Raw genomic sequence first — 24,817 nt, 5'->3', positions numbered from 1 at the left:
CAGAAAGACTGTAAGAGCCAGAGGTCAGAGAGTACCACATGCCTAACAATGACTTCTGGACCTAAAAATATGGTTGCACTTATGAAATCATAGTATCTGTGGTTGCCTTTGTAAGATGTCCACAAGATGAAGCTAGTAAACTTTACATCAGGGATGGGGAGGAATTCTCAAGCCTCTGGGTGAGGAGCTATCAATAAATGAGGCTTCTGGGGAAGGAAAAATTAATTTTTTTTAGGAGCATCATTCCTGGTAGGTCAACCATGGCTGTTGTTATACAGGTAGCACTGTTCCTATATAGGTAGTACAAGCTGAAGTTGATGGGTTATTAAAAAATAAAGGATGAGAAGTTGGGAAAGGATGAGGAGGGTAGGCTTGGATCTTGGATGATTTTGGAATTTGGATTTATTTGGAAGACAAAGGGATGCACTTGACCAAAGTACATTTGTACAAATGTATGGAATTCTCAAATAATTAATAAAACTGCTACATTAAAAATCACATAGAACATGAACAAATCACATAGAGATGAATTGGTTAATGGATTTTAAGAAGCTGAAGTTGAAACACTGTCACAACCGTCTCTCACTCTTACTTCTGCTTCTTTCTTCTTGTTCCGATTTGCAGCTAGTTAGGTAAGGGTACCATTCCTGGCATGTTCTGTGCTTATGTTCTCATAGCTTTTGAGCCTGAGGGAAAGATGCTTACTCTTCCCACAGAGTGGCCATTGAAGATACAGTAGGGTTGCATATTGAATATTTTAGAGTGTAGCTTTTTCTAACAGGCTGTTGAGATCCTATTTCAGCAGGTGTTTCCAGATGGGCAGTGGTGATCCCCAGGGCACAAGGTTGGGATTTTTTCAGGCATGCAAGATCTTGTATGGTCATTGAACCACATGTTAGTGCTACTCTCTCTCCTGCTATGGAGATGGTAGCCTGTCTCACTGCTCCTTGTGTCTGAGCATCACTACACAGGCTAATCATCTAGTGTTTTGTGTCTAAAATCATCTAGTTGAATAGAACTAGAACACTATTTCATTTTAATGTTAAATTCCAATCATTTGATTTTTTTCTTCTAAAATTGTTACTAAAAATGATAAAATGTAGCCTCAAGAATTCTTCTAGTGGCTTCAAGTGCATCTTGATGTCCAGGCCTGGGTTGGCAGTTATGAAATACTGAACCAGAAGGAAGCTTTTGGGCCGAGAATGGAGTTTCAGTTTAATCAGAGGTACAGATTTTATTTCTTTCCTGTTCTGAACAATGTAAACCCATTGGAATAATCAACCCACACCAACAACCTCTGTTTTTACTTTGCATTTGAGAAGAGAAAAATGTATATATAAAAATTGTTAGTAAGACTTGAAAAAGTCCATTATAAATGTCTCCTTAAGTGACAGTTGCTGTGATGTGTGCTAATGAAGTAATACTGCGTTTAAATTTTGGATGAAAACATTTTGCGATTTTTCATTTTCCTTTCGCTGTATTGCGTCATTAGACTACACTGGGAGGTGCACAGTGTTTTTTTCATGCTTGAGTTGCTAAAGCAAACCACCTTAAACCAGGTAACACTTGTTCCTTTAGGTGCGGGAGGCTTGGAACTCTGAGAACAAAGTGTCTATAGATCTGCTGGCTAGATGGAGATTTTGACACGCCTTCATGGTAGAAGGTGCAAACCAGCTCCTTGTCCCTCCTATTTTATGAAAATCCTAATCCCCTTATCTCCTAAGACCCTAAACCCAATTAATTACAAAAGACCAGGCTTTAACATGTGAATTTTGAGGGACAGTAACATGCAGAACATTGCAGTTTCTGTTATCATGTGCCAGACATTTCATTAAGTCTAGGGGATGTAAAAGTAAATAACATGGACCTCTTTTCTAGGAAGGCCATAGTATATAGAAGAAGTCCTTGGGAATGTAGGAGATGACTGGATCACATCCCATTGAACCAAAGACTGGGAGAGTCTTGGAGCTGGTGCTACTTGACTTGAACTTGTTCATTGTGAGGACAAGATGTCAAGTGAGCAATGGAGGCAAATGTGTTCCAACCTTCCGAGCTGCCTAGGGGAAGTCCAGTCACTAGAATTTGGCGCACTTTGGAGAATGGAAGTAGTTTTGTTGGTCTGGGGAATTTTGCATACAGAATTGATAAATATTAGATCATGTACCTGTATAAATATTTATCAAATAAATAATGAATATGTGGAAGAGAATTATAAGGATGACCCAGAATAAAGAAGTCTTTATGAGTAAGTGTTTGAATTTCATTCTCAAAGTTAAAGGAAGCAATTCTTTTATGCCAAGGCATTACATGTTCATCTTTGTCTTAAAACAAACACAAACAAGCAGAAAACTGGCGGGGCTGAAGAGCGCTCAGTATTTAAGAGTACTTCTTGTTCTTCTAGAGGGCTGGAGCTGGGTCCAAGCGCTGATGTCTGAGTGGCTCATAACTGCCTGTAATTCCATCTCCAGGGGAGCTCATACCCATTTGCTGGCCTCCACAGAATCTGCTCATATGTAGTGTGCACGTGCTCTCTCTCTCTCTCTCTCTCTCTCTCTCTCTCTCTCTCTCTCTCTCTCTCTTTCTCTCTCTCTCTCTCTCTCACACACACACACACAAATTAAATCTTTAAAAAATTAAAGAAAATGACACTTGTATAAGAATTGTGGAGAATGGATTAGAAAGGGGTTATCTGGGAGTAGGGAGTCCAGTCAAGAGGCTTTTGCAATCCAGGTGAGAAATCCAGGTGCCTGAGTTAGGGTATCAAATCAAGGGAGAAAAGGATAAAAAATGATGTAGAACTGATAGGACATATTGATTACCAGATGTCTTAGTTGGGGTTTCTATTGCTGGGAGGAAGTAAGAAGGCAACATGCCTACAGCAACTCTTATAAAGGAAAACATTTAATTGGGGCTGGCTTACAGTTCAGAGGTTAAATCCATTATCATCCATGGCAGGAAGCATGGAGGCACACAGGTAGATGTGGTGCTAGAGAAGGAACTGTGAGTTCTACATCTGGATCCACAGGCAGCAGGGAGGAAGAATGAGCCACTGGGCCTAGGTTGAGCTTCTGAAACCTCAAAGCCCACCTGGAGTGACGTGCTTCCTTCAACAAGGTCACACCTCCTAAAAGTGCCGCTCCCTATGAGCCTATGGGGGCCATTTTTATTCAAACTACCACATTAGATATTGGATTTACAACAAGCAACTCTGGATAATCACCCTGTGGCAAGCATTTAGCTGCGTGGGTTTAGTGGCAATGAGCTGCTAGCTTTGGACAGTCTGAACTCAATCTCCTGAGAGTATATCCAGATGAAGATGTTACAGCTGGACTTCAGATCTTTGCAGGAGAAAATCATGAGCTGATGATACATTTAAGGTTCTCCCACCTTAGTTAGCTGCTGGAATTCTTTACCAGGCTGAAAGAGAGAGAGAGAGAGAGAGAGAGAGAGAGAGAGAGAGAGAGAGAATGAGAGAGAGAGAAGGCAGCAAGTGGGTATATTCAAGAGCTCACTGAAGCCAGGATGCTAAAAAAAAAAAAAAAAAGAAAAAAAAAAAAAAAGAAAAAAAAAGAAAAAGAATGATTATTACAAACATGGAGAAAAAACAGAAAGACATGCCAGAGAATACTATTAAAGGAAGGCAGTCTATATACCAATGAGAAAAGATTGTTGATTTTGTGACCACAAGAAAACTAGCTGTATCCTAGTATTCCATTTTCCTTGTCAATGAAAAGGAATAATAAAACTATTATACAGTGCATTGTGGAAATGATAACAAGAAATGCATTCAGTTGATATTCTTGGAATATAGGATTCATTCAATGGCATGTTTGGTTTTTTTTGTTTGTTTTTTTGTTTTTTTGGTTTTTTCAAGACAAGGTTTCTCTGTGTAGCTTTGTGCCTTTCCTGGAACTCACTCTGTAGACCAGGCTGGCCTCAAACTCACAGAGATCTGTCTGCCTCTGCCTCCCGAGTGCTGGGATTAAAGGCGTGCACCACCACTGCCCAGCCAATGGCATGTTTTTATCCCATTCATGTTGAATGAATTGTTGATTAAATTGTTCACAATGAAATCTACCGCTTAATGAGACTTAACTGGTTTATTTAGTAATTTAGTTAGATCCCCCTATTCATGGCATCTTTTATCAGCTTTTATATGGGCTTCTAAAAAACTAGGCAGAATCTAGTGCAGGGAATTTCTGGAAATAATTGTTTTCGTCCTTCTGATAATGACACTGTGATACAATCATTCTTGCTTAAACACCCCCCTCCCCCACCGTGTTCATTTCTCATCTGAAGCGACAGTAATGAACACTAAACTTCTCTTACAGTTCTGTCAATCATTCTGAGTACTAGAGCATCTATTTGGGAAGAAAGACCTTTAATGCTTTGTGCTTTGGTCTGCCTATTGCTCCCATAGCCTTCATGTGCCCCACAGCTTAGGTGTTTTTGTTGATGTCATTTAATGAAGGGACATTTTAGAGGAGATGGAAAGGCAATATTTTTCTACTTTTGAAGTCTTTTATTTGATTTTATAATTGAGTTTAATTTTACATATCAGCCATGGATTCCCCTGTCCTCCTCCCTCCCTGCTTTTGAAGTCTTATGGTTATTGGCTTGTTCTTTTAGAAGCTGAGCTACAATATAATCTGGAATCTTTATGCAGTACTGAGGTAGACTCAACCTCTGGTCTAATGCAGACATTTTCATTTGTGTTCTCCTTTACCATGAAAAGGATACCTGACACCCAGTCATGCTCTATTTCTGACTTCGATAGCACGGTCCCAGGCTTTTCTGACAATTAGAAGCAAAGCCTATCCCAAGCAAGGCAAGAGACAGAAAAGAGTGCAGAAGGGTGAGTCACGCCTGACTGACAAGAACAAACCATCTCCTCTCTTTAGGCCACTTGCTTTGTGTCTATGTCCTTTTGGTTTCTTAAGTAGCAGCTTGGAGAAGAGTCTTACTCATGGGTGATTTTATGAAGGTTTTAGATTTAGAAGAACAAGATGTTTTGTGCTTACTTACCATACTTATACTCAGGTTTTAGTTTTAAAATATGTGGATGCATGTTAAACAAGGAAGGTAGCCTAGGTCAGCAACCACAGGTTTGAATGTTCTTGACACTGCTGTACATTTGCTTGAGCTGTACTGGATTAACTTTGGGGTTTTTTTTTGGCTTTGACATTGTGTGACTTGGTCTTTAAAATTAATATGTATGTATGTATGTATGTATGTATGTATCTATCTATCTATCTACCTATGTATCTGTCTATCTTTATATCTGTCTGTCTGTCTATGTGTCTATCTATCATCTATCTACCTACTTATGCATCATCTCTCTATCATCTTTTATCTGTAGCTATCATCTATAAATTTATCTATCCGTTTGTGCTAGGGAGCTGGATGATAGTTATCTACTTTCTTCCAAAAGTTATCTGTCTCATAATCACCAGAAACCATGACTTCTTACCTTTCAGTCAAAATATCTCCAAGATAAAATGAAACTAGGGATTTTAAAATAAGAAAAGTGGTCTAGATTATTGGACAATCCCACTCTAATCACAAGGTGGTTATGAAAGGGAAGCGGGAGGGTCAGAACCAAAGAGGAAACATAGCCTGGAGTCATGTGCTTTGAAGATGGGGAAGGTACCTTGATTCAGGGAAAAGGGTCCCCTCAAGACCAAGGCAAGGTTCTGAAGGATGTGGGGCACTGCTGACACCTTGATATTTGTTCATGGGAGACTTTTGACTCTAGCCTTGTAAAACAATGTTTGTTTTTCTAGGACATTAAGCTTGTAGTTATGTGCAACAATGTAATGAATGAACATGCTATTTAAAATTTCTATCTATGAAAGTTTATGATTCATAAATCCTGTATTGGTCCCTCTAATCTCTTACTCTTTACCAAATAAAATGGGATATAAAAATAGTCACAGCCAATAAACATATATATAATAAGCTTATATAAAGTCATGAGTTCTGTTATTTGGATTAAATACCAGTTTCGTTATTTTTCTAGGTGTCTGGCTTTAGGCAGGACACATTGCTTCTCTGTAACTCAGTGCTTTCTCTTATGAACTTAAGATATTAAGAGTTCTTGTCTTACATCCAGCCCCTAAAACACACACTTCTTACATATACTTCTAATTTTCCGTACTATTTTTCAGTAATTACTTCTTTCATGTGCAATATTAAAATCATAGAATGAGTTGGGCCCATTTTCAGTCACTTAGTCCAAGGGACAGAAGAGTTCAATGCAGAAGGCTAAGGAGCTAGGGACAAAGAATTTGCCTGAGGCTAGGTTCAGTCTTCTGAACTTCTGAATTTTCACTGGCTTTGTTGTTTTCCATTCTCAGTCTATTCTTGGAATTCCATGGAGGCTGCGATCACTTCTCTTCACCACACTGGAATTTATAACAGCAGGAGCTAAAATGGGGTACAGGCCTTCCAGCCCCTAGATTCTTCACATCCAAATCTATTGAAAGGATTTGGTTACATTTACCTAATTAGTCAATCATTTGCCTTGATTTGGAAAGTTGAAGACATTGTCATCAATCATTGATTATTTGGGGGGGGGTGTGATGGAAAAACAGGACTCCTTTGATTTTAAGAAAAGTACCAGGGTCTTGTCAATTAAGATGAAAGGTTAGTTATGAAGATGGTTAGCATGCCACAAAGTCACTTATTCTGATGTCATCGTTCAGTGTTTTCTCCTGGAATTGAAAACTGCATATTTCAAAACAATAGACTTTAAACATTTTCTCTGTTAGCAGGATGCACCTGGTTGATTTATTGTCTGGCCCTTTGCTGCTGTAAACCCAGTGTCTTGGGACTGGATGCTATTGAACATTATTCTCTTGGCATTCTCCTTGATGCAGGTTATATGTGGAGATGAGAAAATATTAACCACCAATCAATAATGTTTGCAAATACCCTGACAGAGGACAGCTTATTCATAACAGATGAGAGACTTTTGTTGGAATATTGTTTCCAGGAGAGATTGTAGATTCAGGTAGTAGTCTCTTCCCTGAGCATTACTGACACTGGTATGCTTGTAATATTGTATAATTAACAATGTGTGTGTAGGTACATTCTACATTGGGCATTGCAGTTCCCTTATGGCTGGATTATTGTGACTCCCATATTAGAAAAGAGAAACCCTAGTCCTAGAAAAGTCAACTGTCTCCCAAGTTCATGTGGCTGTGCCATTAGAGTTCTCTGGGGAAACAGGACCAAGAAAGAGTACATCTGTTTGCGCTGGCTACTGTTGTGTCAAATTGACACAGGCTACAGTCATTTGGGAAGTGGAAACGTCAGTGTAGACAATGCCTCCACCAGAAAACATGCTGAGCAAGCCACAAGGAGCAAGCCAGTGGGCTGCACTCTTGCATGGCCTCAGCATCAGTTGTTCCTGCCTCAAGCTCCTGCCCTGTCTTCATCTCTATGACGGAATACAAACTACAAAATGAAGTAAAACCTTTCTTCCCCAAATTGCTTCTTACTCATGGTATTTTATCACTAGAGTTGAAACCTAAGTAAGACCCAGTCATTACCTATCTCTGTACAGGAAGGTATTTATATCTAGCAAGGGATTTTCATATGGTGTTAGCCTTGGGATTATGGAGGTTGTGAAGTCTTACAATCTGACGTTTTCTAGTTGGGGATCCCTGAGAGTCAAGTCCACAATCCTGAGAACAAAAATTACAAGGGAAGGGGAGGGTGGATGCCAAGTAGCTGGACAGAGAATATGTGTCTTGTCTTGCTCTGTCTTTCTGTCCAGCTCAGGCCCTCCCCAGACTTCATAGTGTCTGACTACATATTTTTTAAAATACTAATTTAAATTCAAACGTACATATCTTCTAGAAACATCCTGATACACAAACCCAGGAATAGAACTTGACCTATCAGGTTTCTGGGTATCCCTTGGACAATGACACTATGATCATAGCTAAGTGCCCAAGCCATAGTGGAGGTGGGTTTCATCCCAGTGCACAGCGTTTGTTTCTGAAACAAGGCATGCTGGCTCATGCCCATATGCAGCTCAAATGTTAAAAGGTCTTTTAATTAAAAACCTGGAGCCTGATATTGGGGTGAAAGTTGAAAGATCAGAGAGACAAAGGAACAAGCCACCTCTTACCTCTAGGACTCCTCGGCCTGAAAAGTTTTCCTCAGCCGAAGACTTTAGTCTCCTCATTCCTTATTATATACCTTTCTCTGCTCACCCATATCATTTCCTGTCTCAACTTTCCTAGTTCTGGGATTAAAGGCATGTGACTCCCAAGTATTGAGATTAAAGGTGTGTGTCACCACTGCCTCGCTCTATTTCTCTCCTAGACTGAGTCAATCTCATGTAGTCCAGGGTGGCTTTGAACTCACAGAAATCCAGATGGATCTCTGCCTCCTGAGTACTAGGATTAAAGGTGTGTGCCACCACTGCCTGGCCCCTGTGTTTGATCTGGTGGCTTGTTCTGTTCTCTAATCTTTAGGCAAATTTATTAGGTAAACAATATATCACCACACCCATATCCAGCATGTGAGAGTCTGAAGCAGGAGGAAATGCACAGTGAGTCCTTGAGTCAAAAGCAAACAAACATATTTGTTTCAAATAATTCAGCTGAGTAGGTCTTGGTTTTCTCAGATGTGAAAGTGTGCAAGGGATCACCTTGACACCACATGTGAACACAAATCTAAAGTGTGTTGTGAGCAATGCCAGCAAGTGGAATTGTCTAGATGCAGAAGAATAAAGTGGAATGTGGCATGAAGAGACAAGTGCTGGATAATGGAGTGGCTGGGTCAAGCTTCAGTTACCACTCTGGGTCAGAAAACAAGTCATTCTTGCTGCCTATTTTTTTTTTTTAAAGATTAAAGTACAGGTTTTCTCCTGAAATCTTAGGCTAGTTTAGTGTTAAATGGCAGAGCTACAATGCCGGCCCCACCCACACCAGCTTCCATTCTTCATTCACACAAAGTCAGATTACTACAAGATCAGCACTGTGTCAGGAGGGCTTTCTTTGAATAGTCATTTTATTTTTGGTGTGTAGGGTTGTATTGACTTCTCATTTACTGTCGAGGCCGGTTAGCAATTGATCTGAACAAACAGACACTTTCTTGGGAATTCATTGACATTTTTATGTACAATCTTGGAAAATTAACAAAACAGGAAGCTCCATTTCTAGGATTATTCACCTGCAGAGTGTGCTTGCTTGTTCCTGCATGTCACGAAGCAGGGCACTGAGCTTGGAAAAGGATTTTTGTGACATCTGATATGTTGACTGTTTCCATGTGCCTAAAACAAATATAGGTAACAGTTGTCCTCAGTAAGAGGTTTGCTTTGTAATCATTGCATATAAGTGTAAAAGCCTGGCATTGAAATGTGTAAGGTGTGCATCTCTGCTTGTGATCTTTTAGCTTATAGAACAGTAAAGAAGCTGATGTGCCGATGGCATTTTATATTAGCAATGAGATTTTCAACAAAGCACGTCTTTTGCTGAGGGTTCATTAGGCATCAGGCTTTTTGTTATTATCTATCTATCTATCTATCTATCTATCTATCTATCTATTTGGTTTTTCGAGACAGGGTTTCTCCATGTAGTCTTGGTGCCTATCCTGGATCTTGCTCTGTAGACCAGGCTGGCCTCAAACTCACAGAGATCTGCCTGCCTCTGCCTCCCGAGTGCTGGGATTAAAGGCATGCAACACCATCACCCAGCTTTTTGTTATATTTCATTTGTTAAATAATTTTACCTCACAGATCACTGTAAGATAGTCTTCAGGGTCCCTATTTTACAAGGAAGGGACTTACAAAAGTTAAGTAACTTGAATACATAAGTAAGAGGGAGACTAGCAAAAATCTATCTGAATTAGAGAAAGTATTACTATGTGCCAGCCTGTGTTATGTGATCCTAGTTCTTAGGAAAGAGTCTTTGCTTCATTTTATTTTATTTATAGGTCATGGTACTGAACAGATAAGTGCACACTGTATAATTTTCCACATTCCTGATTCTTTTAAAGAAAAAGATTGAGAGGACAAAGCGGCTTTTGTCTATGATGTAATGAGGAATGGCTGCCCATGGGTGGTGACATTTCACCAAGGATTAACATGGTTAGGATGGAGGGAGAGGCAGGCATTTCCAGTATTGTCCCTGGGACAGTCACAGCCTGGTATAACTTGCCATTCAGCTCTAGAACACTGTCTCTCTTTGGTTATCATCATCTTCTGGAAAGGGGACTGTGGTGTTTTGACAGAAAATGGCCCCCAAAGGGAGTGGCACTATTAGGAGGTGTGGCCTTGTTGGAGGAAGTGTGTCACTGTGCGGGTGGGCTTTGAGATCTCTTTCGCTCAAGATTCCCTCAGTGAGACACTCAGACTTTTTCCTGTTGCCTTCTGATCAAGATGTAGACAGCACCTTGTCTGCCTGCATGCCACCATGCTCCTTGTCCTGATGATAATGGATGAACCTCTGAACTGTGAGAGAGCCCCCCAATGAAATATTTTCCTTTATAAGAGTTGTCATGGTCATGGTGTCTCTTCACAGCAATAGAAACCCTTACTAAGACAGGGACACACTCAGATCGGACTTTGCTCCTTTTCCTCTGAGTTAGTTACCTGGGCTCCTTAAGCTTATTAACAAGCCTAGACTTCCTCATCTGTTAAATCTGGGTCATTATCCTCATCACTTCCAACAATGAAAATAATGCACAGGAACTTCAGAACTCTACACCTTCACCATCAATCACATAACAATTTGTGCAGCAAAGGGAATGCAGGGTAGAAAGTCATCCCTTCCTTGGACCTGTGTAGGGGAAATGGTTACACTGGAAGCAGATCCAGTGTCTTGGCAGACACGGGAACCTGGTGCAGATGGACAGAGGGCTTTCAAGTCCTGTCGCCTGATGAGAATGAGAATGAGGGTGGGGGGTGAACTTACCCACTCAACATGATGATGTTAAGATGCATTTCCTAACACACATTGGACTAAAAGAGTTTGCAGGGTCTCATAGAGAGGGAAAGCAAACACCAGGCAGACTAAGCCTGTGCTACAGCCCTGCTCTGCTACCCATCTGCTGATTAAAATCTCCAGACTGGCTTGTTGTCAGGTCATCAAGAAATCTGGGTCTGGTCCCAGGTCGCCTTCTGACATGCTATATAACACAGAGCCAATCTTTTTGCCTGCTTGCTGTCAGGAGGAAGACAAAAGATAGCACACATTACTTATCTCAAAGGAATCCTTTAAAAAGATGAATGGTAACACACACACACACACACACACACACACACACACACACACACACACACCCCTGAAAATGTCTCTGGTATGATGTGAATTACTATTAATTGTGGGATATAACTTGGTAAGGAGGCAAAGATTTTAAGTTACAGTCTACCTCATGGGCAATGGAGTCTGTCTAACAACAGAGTATGAGTTAGTAGCAACTTTGGTATGAAGAGAAAAAGGACACAATAGAGGTGCTGGGGTACAGGGGTGTTGAGTGGGGAGTTCTCAGACATTGGAAGGGTGATCTGGCTTTGTTACTCTCTGGGTCTCCCTGGGAATCAGCAGGCTGCACAACAGCAGCTTATCTCTGCTGTCCCAGAGACAGTTGTCCCTTCTATCCTCACGATATTCCCATGGTAACCCTCTGGGAGGGAGAGAAGGGATAGTGTGCCACTGAGAAGCTATTTTTAGATTCCAGGCCAGATGCTTTGATAAATCTGTTGAGGGATAGAAAAGTGAATCAAATATAGACAATTTTTTTGGTCAAAGAAATTATAATTTAGAATTCATATTATAAAACTGGAAAGTATCTTCAAGACTCACCCCAAATATTCCTACCCCTAGGCAGGTGTACTTCTAAGCTAGTACTTAATAAGTAACCATAGTCCCTGACTCCAGACTAGCCCATGTTCATTCATCTCTGTTCTCAGACGGAAGGAGTTGGCAGTGAGACTGACTATAATTATTCAGAGTGTGGACGACATGACTCTGGGCAAACCATTATGCTTCCATCAGCGCTGGCTAAATCTGTGCGGTGCTCCTCTTGTGCAACGGCATCACTGGCCCTTCTCCATTCATGGGTTTGAAATGTAAAAATATGATTCAGTGCAACTTGTAACTTCCTTTATGAATATCATATTTCTCTTTGGTTAAAGGCTCATAAGATTTAAAATGGCCATAAAATGCAAGGTGATATGAACCCTTCAAACATGTGTAGAAGTGTTTAACAATCTTTCATTTCCCCTTCTTTATGCTTTAAGAAACGACATTTGAGGTGTTCCAGGCATCCCTGTTCAGCCTATCCTTGCATGTAGTATTTTCCCCTGGATTTTTTCCCATCCATATCCTCTCACTCTCAACACAGATGTCAGAAGTGGACCTCTACAGTCGGTAGAGAAGTCACTGTGTACAATATTCTCCTCGCTTCCTGTGTATTTCCATCAAGGTACCTAGCAAGTTGTAATGCTGTATTTATTTATGTATACTTGTGGTCTTATATTGTTTCAGACTGTAAGCTCCGTGTTGCTAAGGACTTCTACTGATTGCATGTATGATACCAGCCTTTTGCCCAGCACCCTGTTCAGTAGATCAGTTGTTCTAGAGACTAAAAGGAAGAAAAACAGCTACCTTAAAAGGATATAAGCCCACGTTCTCTGTTGGGAGGAGCAGGTGGTTACAACAGATCCTTCCCAATCTAATAATCATCCAGTTCAGCACCCTTTCATGATAAAGCTTCTACAAAAACAAAACAAAACATAGTACAGAAGGCAATATCTTCATCTAGCCAAGGCTATTCCTGAGAAATTCATAGCTAACAATGCAGTCAGTGAAAAACAAAACAAACAAAACAAAAACCCAAGTGTTTTTTTCTCTTGGTAAGGTCTTGTACATGGTGAAATTGTCTATTCTTGCCATCTCTACTTAACAAGAAGCTAGAAGCACTAGCCCAAGTGATCAGATAAGAATAAAGGGAGAGCCAGGAATGGTGGCACATGCCTTTGATTCCAGCACTCAGGAAGCAGAACCAGGCAGATCTCTGTGAGTTCCAGCCAGCCTGGTCTACAGAGTTAGTTCCAGGACAGCCTGGGCTACATAGAGAAACCCTGTCTCAACAAACAAACAAACAAACAAACAAACAAAACAAAACAAAAGAAAACAAAAAGAATGAAGAGAGAAATGGGAGCCTACTTATAAAGGAAGAAAAGAAATGATCCTCCCATGATCAAAGAAAGGAGAGATTTGGTCATCCTCCAAAGGCTGTACTGCTAAACAGTGGCTTTTTTTTTTTTAATCTCCACATTGCTTTTTAAAAATTTCAATCTAATTGGTTTTTTTTTTGATTCTTTGGGAATTTCACATCATGAACCCTAATCCCACTTATCTCCCCATCCCTCTGTATCCATCCCTCACTCTTGTAGTTTCTTCCTAAAGGAAAGCTAAAAAGAATATAAATAAGATAAAAATAAATGATAATTTTTTAAAAAGGGAAAAAAAATGCACGTCATTCCCCTGTCTTTCCCGCCTCTCCATTGCCTTTTCATTCATCTTAGTGACATTGGGTGCCGCTCTGTATCATGCAGTAGACTCTTTTGTCCAAACAGCTTACTTGCAAATGTTCATTATATAACAAGTTGTTGGTCAGCTTTAAGGACTCTGGATTTGGTACACCATCAAAACTGGACCCCCAACAACATTCCTCTCAGATATCCTGCTGTTGTCCTGAGTCATAGAGATCCTGTGACTATGGTTCCATAGGACTGGTCTCTTCAAACACTCCAGCAGATCATACATAGGGTCGATGTTGGAGTGTGCTGACTCTAGGATCTGTCCGTGAGCCTGGGTGGCAGCTGAGTTGGTAAATCAGGGCACTGGGACCACTGCTCTCAGATGAGGGGTGGATTCAGCTCTCTCAGGCCTGTGGAGAGGGGGTGGAGTGGGATGTCCCAAGTGTGGGGGGCCAGGTCTCCTATTGTGGCAGGGCCAGCTTTACCATGCAGGTCTGGACTGGGCATCTGCATTCCCTTGGGTGGTGACCTGAGCTTCAGACATAGGTGGAAACCCTAACTGTGATGGGACCAGGAACCCAGAGATGGCCCTTGACAGCAGCTCTCTTTAGACCATATAAATCTTTCACCTTTTTTCTCTATTTCTATGACTGTGAATGTCAAGAGGAGCAGCTGACCCAAGAGCTCCTGCTTAACTCCTAAGATTCTGAATTTAAAATGTGTAGATGATGATCTACTTTTGTCCCTGGTTACCCACATTTTCCTCATAACATTAACATTTGGTGTATTTTCAACACTCCATATTGGAAGTGTAACCCTTTTTATCTTTTTTAATTTTGAACACTGAGCTACCATTTAAACCCTTCTTACCTGTTTTTATAGTGTCTCTCAATCTTCTCAGTAAACCGGTTAGGTAGATGTCATTATTATCAAATTTTACAGATAACAAAACCAAGGCTCACTAACTTATTTACTTCCCAAGCACACATAGAGAGCCTGGGTCAGTACCCAAGTGCATCTGATTGACAAGGCCTTGCTCTCTTTGCTCTAATGCTTTGTATTACAATAGAAATTGCATCTTGAATGTTCCCTAACAGCCCATGTGTTAACAGCTTGAGTCCAAGAGTGGAGCTGCTGGGAAGCAGTAGTATATTTAAAAAAGAGAAGCCTATGGGCTGGAGAGATGGCTCAGAGGTTAAGAGCACTGACTTGCTCTTCCAGAGGTTGAGTTCAATTCCCAGCAACCACATGGTGGCTCACAACCATCTGTAATGAGATCTAGTGCCCTCTTCTGGCCTGCAGTCATACATGCTGTATATATAATAAATAAATAAATCTTAAAAAAAAAAGAGAAGCATAGAAGATGGCCTTTTGATCACTAAGGTGTGCCCTCTAGCATTGTTAGGGATGGAACCATGGCTCCTTCTTGCTTATTTTTGACTCATAAAGTAAGTAGTTCTACTCTATCACACAATCCCACCATAGGCCCAAAGCAATTGGACTGAAACTTCTCAAGCTGTGAGCTAAAACAAACCTTTTCTCTTGGTAAGTTCATTTCCTCTGGCATTTGCTATAGTCACAGAAATTAAACATAGGGCATATTCAGCTTTCAGATGCATTGGTCCATATAAGGTTCTTTCAAACATTTCTTAGTTAGGTAAAACCACTTACAAGTCAGATAATCTCCTAAATTCAGACTTTTAAGCTTATGTACAAAACAATTATGTTTTATAACACCAGGGTCACATGTCTACAACTCAACGACCTCCTGAACCATTTAATCTTTTAGATGTCACTCTCCCTGTATATTCTTACCGTCTTTTTCTTCCTGCCTTTACAGTTGTGAAAATCTCCTGTTCCTCCCAGGCTTCTGGGTTTTTAGCTCAATTGCTATACTCTGTTGGAGAAATAAGTCAGCTCTATATTTTTTTTTTTTTTAATCTTTGATAACTTCATATGCATGCACAATGAAATATGATCATGCCTCTTCCAAGTCCCCACATAGTTCCCCCAATGTGACCTATTCCCAATTTCAGAAGAATCAATTCTTTTGTTGAGAATGTGGCCACCATATGTTTCCCATATTCCAGTGGATGGTTCCACTGTCATGCACATGTGGGGAACAGTAACTGCATTTAGTAGGTCATTCCTATATCTTTATAGAAATTTGTCATCAGGGAAAAGTCCTCTCTTTCTATGAGGGGAGGCCGTTGTATTGATATCCTTATAACTTTGTATTTCTTCACTACTATTTTTCCATTTGTACCTTAGAAGATTTATCTGACTTTTTAAATATAAAGTAGTGAAGGTCTGTGTGACTGGTTTTAGCATTTAGTTGTCTGGAATGGGTTCTAGTTTAATTTTTGTCTTCATGGGAGTTTTAAGAGTTGTTTTGTTGTTTTAAATAACCTTAACCCTGTTGTGTTAGTTGGTTTTACATATCAGTATGGTAAAATGTTTACAATAATTAACAATGTGAGCAAACATTTATTTCAGGTCATGGTTTCAGAAGTTTTATTCCATCGTCTGTCAGGTCCTACCTGACCTGTCAAACAGTCCTGAACAGGGGAGTGAGGATTGAGAAATAATAGATAGGAAAAATAGAGACATAGACATAAAAGAAAAAGAAAGATACAGGATAGCTTTGGGAGGGCTCTGAGTCAATACCACAGTAGCCCCAAGTTTATTTCTCAGAGCTTTTTTATACTCAGAGGGTGGGGCACCCCCCCTTCAAGGATACCACGGTTCAAGGTACAAATAAGCATAAACACCTTCTTAATTCTCAAGGCAACCACGCCTTTGGCAAAACATCCTGCTATGGAGCCTTAAAGAGTAAAACATTAAAAAAAAAAAAAAGACATCTAACAGCTGTACCTTTAGCCAAATATCCTATTATCCAGCCTTAAAGGGTAAAGACAACTTGAACTCTTTGACCTTGAGTCAGGATGGAAATCGAGCTGCAGAACTGGAGTCCTTGTGGGCTCCCACAATTGTCACAATGTAGGAAAGACAAGAGTTCATGTTGGTTCACTCTTGAACTTCTGGGGCAGGGTTCTCAGGCAAGTGGCTTCAGGCACCTGATTTATCAGAGAGCATAAAAGAAATTCTTAGAACAACTGTCACCCAGTTTTGGGGGATTGCTTGCCTCAACTCCTGGGTGTCCCAATACTTACTCTAATCTCAGTTCCCATTTGTGCTGTCTTCCTTATACTCCTACCCTGCCCCACCCAATCCTTACTCCTTGTGATAGGGCCTTTCTGCTGCACATTGGAAGCCTGTCACTCATAAAGTCCGTCCACAAACGCTGTGCTGTTTAAGCTTTGGAGATCATCTTGTGGTTCAGGGTTTATTAGTCACAGGATCCTGTGGCTCAAAAGTCTAAGAATTTCCAACTGGTTAAATGCTAACCTCTGCTGTTTGTAGCAGGATCGCGTTACCAGACACTTAGCTTTCTCCCTTGTGGACTGAAGAGACAGAGGCAGATATTGAACAACATCTCCATAATGAAAATTCAGCTGTTCATTATTTTGCCTCATGGTGTCCCTTGTGTGTTGTCATTAATAATAAACTCACTTGACATGCTGTTGTGAAAGGACAACCAGCCAACACACATCACTTAAATTGTGTTGTTATTTCTTGCTAAATTCCAAATTGCAATATGTCTCAGGTTTTTTTTATTTTGATTCAATTTATTTATTTATTTACTGGTTTACTAGTTATTTTAAAGTTACCACACAAAATATGTCGCTTCAGTGTGCTCTTTCATTTACACAGCCACATCCACACCCACACGCACACATGCACATGGCACACTTCTCTTTAAATATGGAGGTTAGAAGACAATTTGTGGTGGTTCTCCATACCATGTGGGTCCCTGGTCCCTGAGATGGAGCTTAGGCCATGGGGGATGGTTGTAAACCCTGCTAAGCCATCTAACCAGCACGATTATACTTTATTCTTATTTATCCTGGTCATACACTGTCCTCTGTCTCCTTTCCATCTAAATAGTCCTTTATGCCTTTATGTCACATGTATTCCATCTTCCCCTTCTATCATTTCCTTTGCTCTTTATATATAATAAATATAATAAATAAACACACATACATAATAAGTCTAGATTCTGCATATGACAAAAAACTTCCAGATTCATCAATTCTCTTACTAATGAATATGTGACTCTTGCCAGGTGGTGGTGGTGGTGGTGGTGGTACATGCTTTTAATCTTAGCACTCAGGAGGCAGAGGCAGGTGGATCTCTGTGAATGCTGGGCCAGCCTGGTCTACAGAGCAAGTTCCAGACATGAAGAAACCCTGTCTTGAACAAACAAACAAACAAACAAACAAACAAACAAAAAAACCAACCTTCTGGAAAAAAAAAGAAAAAAAAACCTCAAAACAGAACAATAACAACAAAAACCTGTGACTCTGAATTTACAAAGTACTCATTCAACTTTTGTGAATGTTTTTAGTGTATGAGACAAATGTATTACCCAACGCTAGTAATTCAACATGGGCACACAGAGTAAGATCTAGGAGATCAAAGCAAATCTATTTACACCGCCTTGCTTCTCTTCCAGCAGCCGTCAGCCGACCTGGAATTTGACAGGGTGGTGATTTATACAACCTGCCTTCGCGTGGTGAGAACCACCTTCGAGAGATGTGAACTGGTTAGAAAGATCTTCCAAAACCATCGGGTAAAATTCGAAGAGAAGAACATAGCTCTGAACAGTGACTACGGGAAAGAGTTGGATGAACGATGCAGACGGGTCTCGGAAATGCCTTCCCTCCCTGTGGTGTTCATTGACGGCCATTATCTTGGGGTAAGTATACCGCAGAGGAAAACGGTCTTTGTCACACGTCCTTCCCAGAAACTGTATGAAGAGATGACTTGCGATATGTCCACCCAGACAGCTGTTATTTGGAGGAGCTCAGACTGAAGGGTTTGGAGTTTTATTTCTATTCCAAACATTGTGGGGAAGCCGAGTGAGTGAGATGAAATCAGCGTGAAATTGCTTTGTTGAATAGCAATACTTTCCTGAAGTGCTCAGTTAACTCTGACTTTTAAAACCTGACCAAACATAAAACTACATTTTTAGTGTAAACAAGAAAAATAGAACATTTATAAGTGGAACATTTGTAAATTTTCTTAATTCTCTAGAATCAAATATTCAGTTTCTTACCTAATAAATCAAAAAGGACGGCCCTCTATGAGGTCTGGAGCCAGAATTTTTATCTGCGTGTTATTTAATATTGCTTTTGAGTTTGGTAATATGGCAGTATGACACAGATTCAGGCTTGCAAATATGCAGAGAGAACCCTGCTTACAGAAGAACAACAGATGTGCCTCCTTCTTGCCCTTTGATTAACACTGCTAGTGTTGTTAACTCCTTTTGATCTATGAACACACTTAGGGAAAACACCCCAGGACATGGCTCTTCAGAGGATGAGAACAGAGAATCTAGGGGGATACCATCCACGGAGTGCTGCTGCCAACCAGATGATCCCTTATCAGAGATCAAAGGCTTTAAACCTTAGAAGGATACTTGGATCTTGGTCATGCTCAGCATCTGAGCTTAACTTTTAACTTTGAGGGATAGAGAAAAATCTATATTGAGAGGAATTCCTGCTTGGTTTCAGGGAACTTATATATCTATTATAGAGACCACAGCCATTGTTATTAGAGGCAGCCTATGTTAGCATTCAGACCTGCCCCAACAAGATCCCCTTTAAGAAAAAAATCCTTGGGGATTCCTGGCAACTTACCTAACACAGGTTTTGGTGAGATAGATGTGTAGCTCGAGCTGCTGGGGGGTGGCCCTCTTGCGGTAGAATCAGAATCCATCCCTGGTGCATGAGGGGGCTTTTGGGAGCCCACTACCTATGATGGGACACCTTGTGCAGCCTTGAGGCAGGGGGAAGTACTTGGACTTGCCTCTACTGGATGTGCCTTCTTGTGGCGGGGAGTGAGGGATGGGTTGGGAGGGGAAGGGGGGTGGGAGGAGGGAAGAGGGGGATCTTTGATTGGTATGTAAAATGAATGAAAAAAAATTTCTTAATAAAAAAATAAGAAAAGAACCGCTCCCTCTTCTCTCTTTCTTTCTCTCCCTCTCTCTTGCCACGTGGTTACATGAGTCTCTGCTTTCTCTCTCTCCCTTTCTTTCTCTCTCTCTTTTCCCCTCTCCCTCCTTCTCTTTCTCTCTCTCTTTCTCTCTCTCTCTCTCTTCCCCCTTTAATAATAAAACTCTCCATGTGAGAGCTATCACATGGTGTGAGTGACTTTCCACTGTGCCCCCTTGGCCACTGCTCACTGTGTCTGCATGGCATGTCTCCCTCACTTGCCATGGGGCACCTTGACTCAAATCCGCCAAAGCTGCAGGTGCCATTTTAAAAATATAATAGCCTGTTATCTAAGGGAAAGATAAATGCCAAGAATCCATTATTACATAGCTATGGTGAAGTGCAATTTTATTTTAGTCAGAGCTGGAAAAGCACTGCCTTTTGAAACAAAGAAATTTTGACTTGAAGTATTGATCCTCTATCCAGTGTGTTTCAACATATACTCTTAGGTGCCAGAAAATAATGGCTTTGACAGTAGTGTTAAAAACAAGGACAGTGATAGTGATATCTTACATTGCCTTCTCAGCCTTCTGCTTGGCATATATCTGACTTAGGATACTCAGCTCTCAGCCCTCCCTATGGCCATTGAATAAGAAGCAAATGACGGACTCCAGGCAGCATTGTTTTAAATTCCTGCTTTGATACTCATCATATGCCACTAGAATGATAATAAGGCTGACCTCATAGGCTGCCTGTGAGAATCTGATGGGGGCAACAGTGCAGCTTTTTCAAGAAATACTAAGAATTTCTTCTTTCCCAAAGGAATAAAAGCCTTTGCTCCAAGTAACATAGCTAACCAAGGGGGAATAGATGGCAGTCTAGGTTATCTCTGTCTGACATTCCACCCCTTGCTTTGTGAAAGACCCCTTTGAAGAAAGGGTCTTTACTATGTAGTATTAGTACTTAGAGTAGGGCTTGGCTTGATGTAGATGTTCCAGTGATCTTAGGTTGACTGGATACATGACTTGGCTATACAGCTTCTTCTCATTCATTTCTTCCTGACTTCCTTCATCAACAAAGGATATATTTTCACACACCAGAGGAATGCAATGTACAAGGATTGTAGACTGTAGCTGAGCATGTAGCTCAGTTGATAGAGTGCTTTCCTAGTACACACAAATCCCCTGGGTTAGCCCCAACACTGCATAATCTGGGTGTAGTGACACACGCCTGTAATTCTTGCAGTCTTGGGAAGTGGAAGCATGAGGTTCAGAAGTTCAAGGCACTCAGTTACACGGTGAGTTTGAGGTGAGTCTGGAATTCATAAGACCCCATCTTAAAACACAACAACAAAGAACAAGCAGACCACAAAAGATAGATGGAGACTTTTGCCTTTTAACTAGGGAGGCATTCTGATAATGTAAAATATTTTTTTACTCTGTGTCTTAGTTCAGGTTTTATTGCTGTGTAGAGTTGCCATGACTATGACAATTCTTATAAAGGAAAACATTTAATTGGGGCTGGCTTACAGTTCAGAGGTTTAGTCCGTTATTGTTGTGGTGGGAAGCATGGCAGCATACAGGCAGACATGGTGCTGGAGAAGTAGCTGAGGGTTCTCCCTCTGCATCCATAGACAGCAGGAAGAGACAGTGAGTCCCTGGGCCTGTGTTGAGGTTCTGAAACCTCCATGTCCACTGATGCACTTCCTCCAACAAGATCATCTCTACTCCCACAGGCCAAACTTCCTAATAGTGCCATTCCCTATGTGCTATGGGAGTCATTTTTGTTCCAACCACCATACTAAGTTTAATTTTAGTGAAACTGTATGATTAAAATTAAATGGACAATTGCCAGTGTAGTTTTCTTTCTTTTCTTTTTTTTCTTTGCACTTTTTCTTACTTATGAATTCCCAACCTTAGCTTGGCTTGTTTCTAGCCAGCTTTTCTTAACATAAATTATCCTGTCTACCTTTGCCTCTGGGCTTTTTACCTTTCTCTAAATAACTTTTTCCTTCTTACTCCATGACTGGCTGTGTGTCTGTGTGTCTGGTCTCTGTCATCCTTCTCACCTTCTCCCTTTCTCTCTCCCCTCTCTTCTCCTCTTTTTCTCCTTCTATTTATTCTCTCTGGCTGGCAATCCTGCCTACCCCTCTCTTGCCTTGCTATTGACTGTTCAGCTCTTTATTAGACCAATCAGGTGTTTTAAACAGGCAAAGTAACACAGCTTCATGGAGTTAAACAAATGCAACATAAGAGAATGCAACACATCTTTGCATCTCTAAACAAATATTCCACAGCATAAAATGATGTAGTGTATCTGTAACTAATCTTTCACAGCAGCCAGCATTCTCTGGTATAAGGTTGGCCCCACTCACATGCTGCTCCTGTCTCCTTCTGTTGCCATCCAGAATCCATAACAATTTCTGTATGCTTCCGAGGCAATGTCCCAGGCCCTGATCCCTCGCCTGCCCTTTGTCTTTCAGTTGGAGGGATAGAGGCAATTGTTACAAATGAGGTCATGGTCCTGGCTCTTTCTCAATTGTGTCTCCCCTCTGATCTCTTTATGTGTACACTTAGCACGTAGGAGAGAGAGGCCACAGGGGTAACTCTGCTGCTTCTGTGATTTGAAAGGAATGCTGTGCACCTGGAGGGAGGCAGGAAACAGAAGCACCTTCTTCCTTCTCAGAAAGGGAGAATGATTTCTAATCCCACAATTCGAAATGGCGGGGTCCTGAGTAACTTGTATAATAATTCTCCTCCAAACCCAGCCAGCCGTTGTTTGAATCTAGATGCAGAACCATCCGTGGAACACGTACCACTCTGATGAGTTCCCTCGGCACGATTCACAGATCTGAAATGGAAGGATGCCCTCTGCTGGGTTTTTGGCAGATTATGAAACATTGTTTTTAGGGAGGAACATTTGGCTGCTGTGGTGACTTTCCTAACATCTGGATGTTTTAAACAGCTACAGGAAGCCATAAATTAGGTGAGTGAGAATGATCGGGGTATGGGAATCATCTATACAGCACAACTTTCTTTAAAGAGAGAGAAATAGAACAGCCAGAGAAAGAGAGACAGAAACAGGGACAGGGCAGATGGAGACAGACTTCAGACAAGGAGACAGGGCAGATGGAGACAGACTTCAGACAAGGAGACAGGGCCAGATGGAGACAGACCAGACAAGGAGACAGGGCGGGAGAGCAGAGTATGGCAGAATCTTAAAAGATCTTATTAATAAAAACAAACCTGGAGCCAGGTATTGAGGTGAATACTGAAAGATCAGAGAGACAGAACAGGCCACAACTAACCTCACCTTGCCAACTCCGTAGCCAATCCTGTTTCCTCAAACTGGAAGCCTCTGAGTCCTCATCTGGAATGAATCTCAGCTGAACTGCTGCTAAAAGCCTGAAAGCTTAACCAGGTTCTAGTTCCTGGTCCTCATGCCTTATACACCTTTCTGTTTCCTGCCATCAATTTCTGGGATTAAAGGCATGTGTCACCATGCCTGGCTGTTTCCAGTGTGGCTTTGAACTTACAGAGATCCAGACAGATCTCTGCCTTTGGAATGCTAGGATTAAAGGTGTATGTGCCACCGTTTTCTGGCCTCTATGTCTATCTAGTGGCTGTTCTGTCCTCTGACCTCAGATAAGTTTATTAGGGTGCACAATATATCGGGGGACACAATATGTCACCACAGCAGGGCAGTGTTTGGTAGCTTCCTTGCTGATTTATCATCACCACCAAGACCTAGGCAGATGATACTGGCTGAATTCATTGTGTTCTTCGGAGAGAAGCCAGCCAGTGAGCTCAACAAGCAGGAATGGAAGAATCAACAAGAATAGTTTTTCCTATGGTTCCCGACTCCAAAATACTAAAAACTGAAGACAGAAGCAAAGAAACACTTGATGAGAAAAAAATTAATTTAGTAAATAAAATTTCATTTCCCAGGTATGCTTTCCGGGGTTGGGGCAGTGGGGGTACATTCAGCTCAGAACAGGTCTCGGCAGTTCTTCTGGGGTTTTGGCATTAGAACATAGTCCCACAAAAACATATGTTCTAATACCATAGTCATTCCACTAAGAAATGGGCTAGAAATCATGATTTGTCTGGATCAACCCTCAAATCTACAATGGAAACCTACAAAGTTAACATTGCAATGACTCCACGAACAAAAATGGTCATAAATAGCATCATAGCAAACAGCCATTGATCTACAGAGACCTCTTTAAGTAGTTGATGGTGATGTGTAACTCTGTATCTACTTAAAGTATGGTATTGCCCCATTTAAGAATGAAGGCATTTACTATTGAGCATAGCTTTTCAGCCTAGGAATAGAGACTTCAGGAACAGTACCAGACATTTCTAAGGATTACTCCTGCAATGCAGCACATAAGACAATAAAGAAATTATTCTGGTAGAGCTGTGCAATTTGTTTATGTCTTAGGTTGTATTTACAAAGGAGTTAACAAGTTTAAAAATACTTTTATAAAAGAAAAAAGGAGTTACAGTGGTCTAAAGTTAGTTCGTAATGAACACAGAATTTTGTCTGGAGTTCAGGGTAGACCAAGTGTGAAGTGTACGTCTAGTAATGTGCAAGGGATCCTAGGCCTTCCCACTCTCCCTTCACTATTCACAGGCTGACTTTTCCAGAACAGTGGTTGGTCCAGCTCCATCCATGATAAGTATAGTACTACTGGGAAAAAAAAAACAACTTTAAAATCATATACATCTAGTTATTAGTAAAGATTAAAGACTTAACTGAGAAGAGCAAAGCACCCAAAGGTTCCTTTCTTTAAAAGTTTTTAAATCAAGATATAATTCCAGCTGGGCGTGGGGGTGGCACATGCCTTTAATCTCAGCACTCGGGAGGCAGAGGCAGGCAGAGGTCTGTGAGTTCGAGGCCAGCCTGGTCTCCAAAGGGAGTTCCATGAAAGGCGCAAAGCACACAGAGTAACCCTGTCTTGAAAAACCAAAAAAAAAAAAAAAAAAAAACAAAAAAACAAAAAAAAGATATAATTCCACCACTTCCCCTCTTCCTTGTCCCCCTCTAGCCTCCCCTATTCCCTCTTCACTCCCTCTCAAACTGATGACCTCTTTATTCTTATTACATTTATTATGTATTATTTATTCCTACCTGAACACACATGTCTTTACCAGTTTGAGGCTAGGATTCACATGAGTGAGAAGATAAACAGTATTTGTCTTTCTGAGATTGGGTTACCTCTCAAAATGTTTTTAGTTCATTCCATGTTCTTGAAAAT

At 40.9% G+C, this 24,817-nt stretch overlaps 1 protein-coding gene across 1 annotated transcript in view; it reads left to right on the top strand.

The window, feature by feature from the left end:
• Grxcr1 (glutaredoxin and cysteine rich domain containing 1) overlaps positions 1-24,817 on the top strand; it is a 119,056-nt gene that overhangs the window by 56,274 nt on the left and 37,965 nt on the right. The window contains exon 2 of the mRNA XM_036200191.1: positions 18,078-18,320. Coding sequence (XP_036056084.1) covers positions 18,078-18,320 — 243 coding nt within the window. The remainder of the gene's footprint in view (positions 1-18,077; positions 18,321-24,817) is intronic.

This window comes from Onychomys torridus, chromosome 10, assembly GCF_903995425.1.
Source record: "Onychomys torridus chromosome 10, mOncTor1.1, whole genome shotgun sequence".
Taxonomy (NCBI): Eukaryota; Metazoa; Chordata; class Mammalia; order Rodentia; family Cricetidae; genus Onychomys; species Onychomys torridus.
Note: the sequence above shows the minus strand (reverse complement) of the source record. Positions and strands in the feature narration are given on the sequence as shown.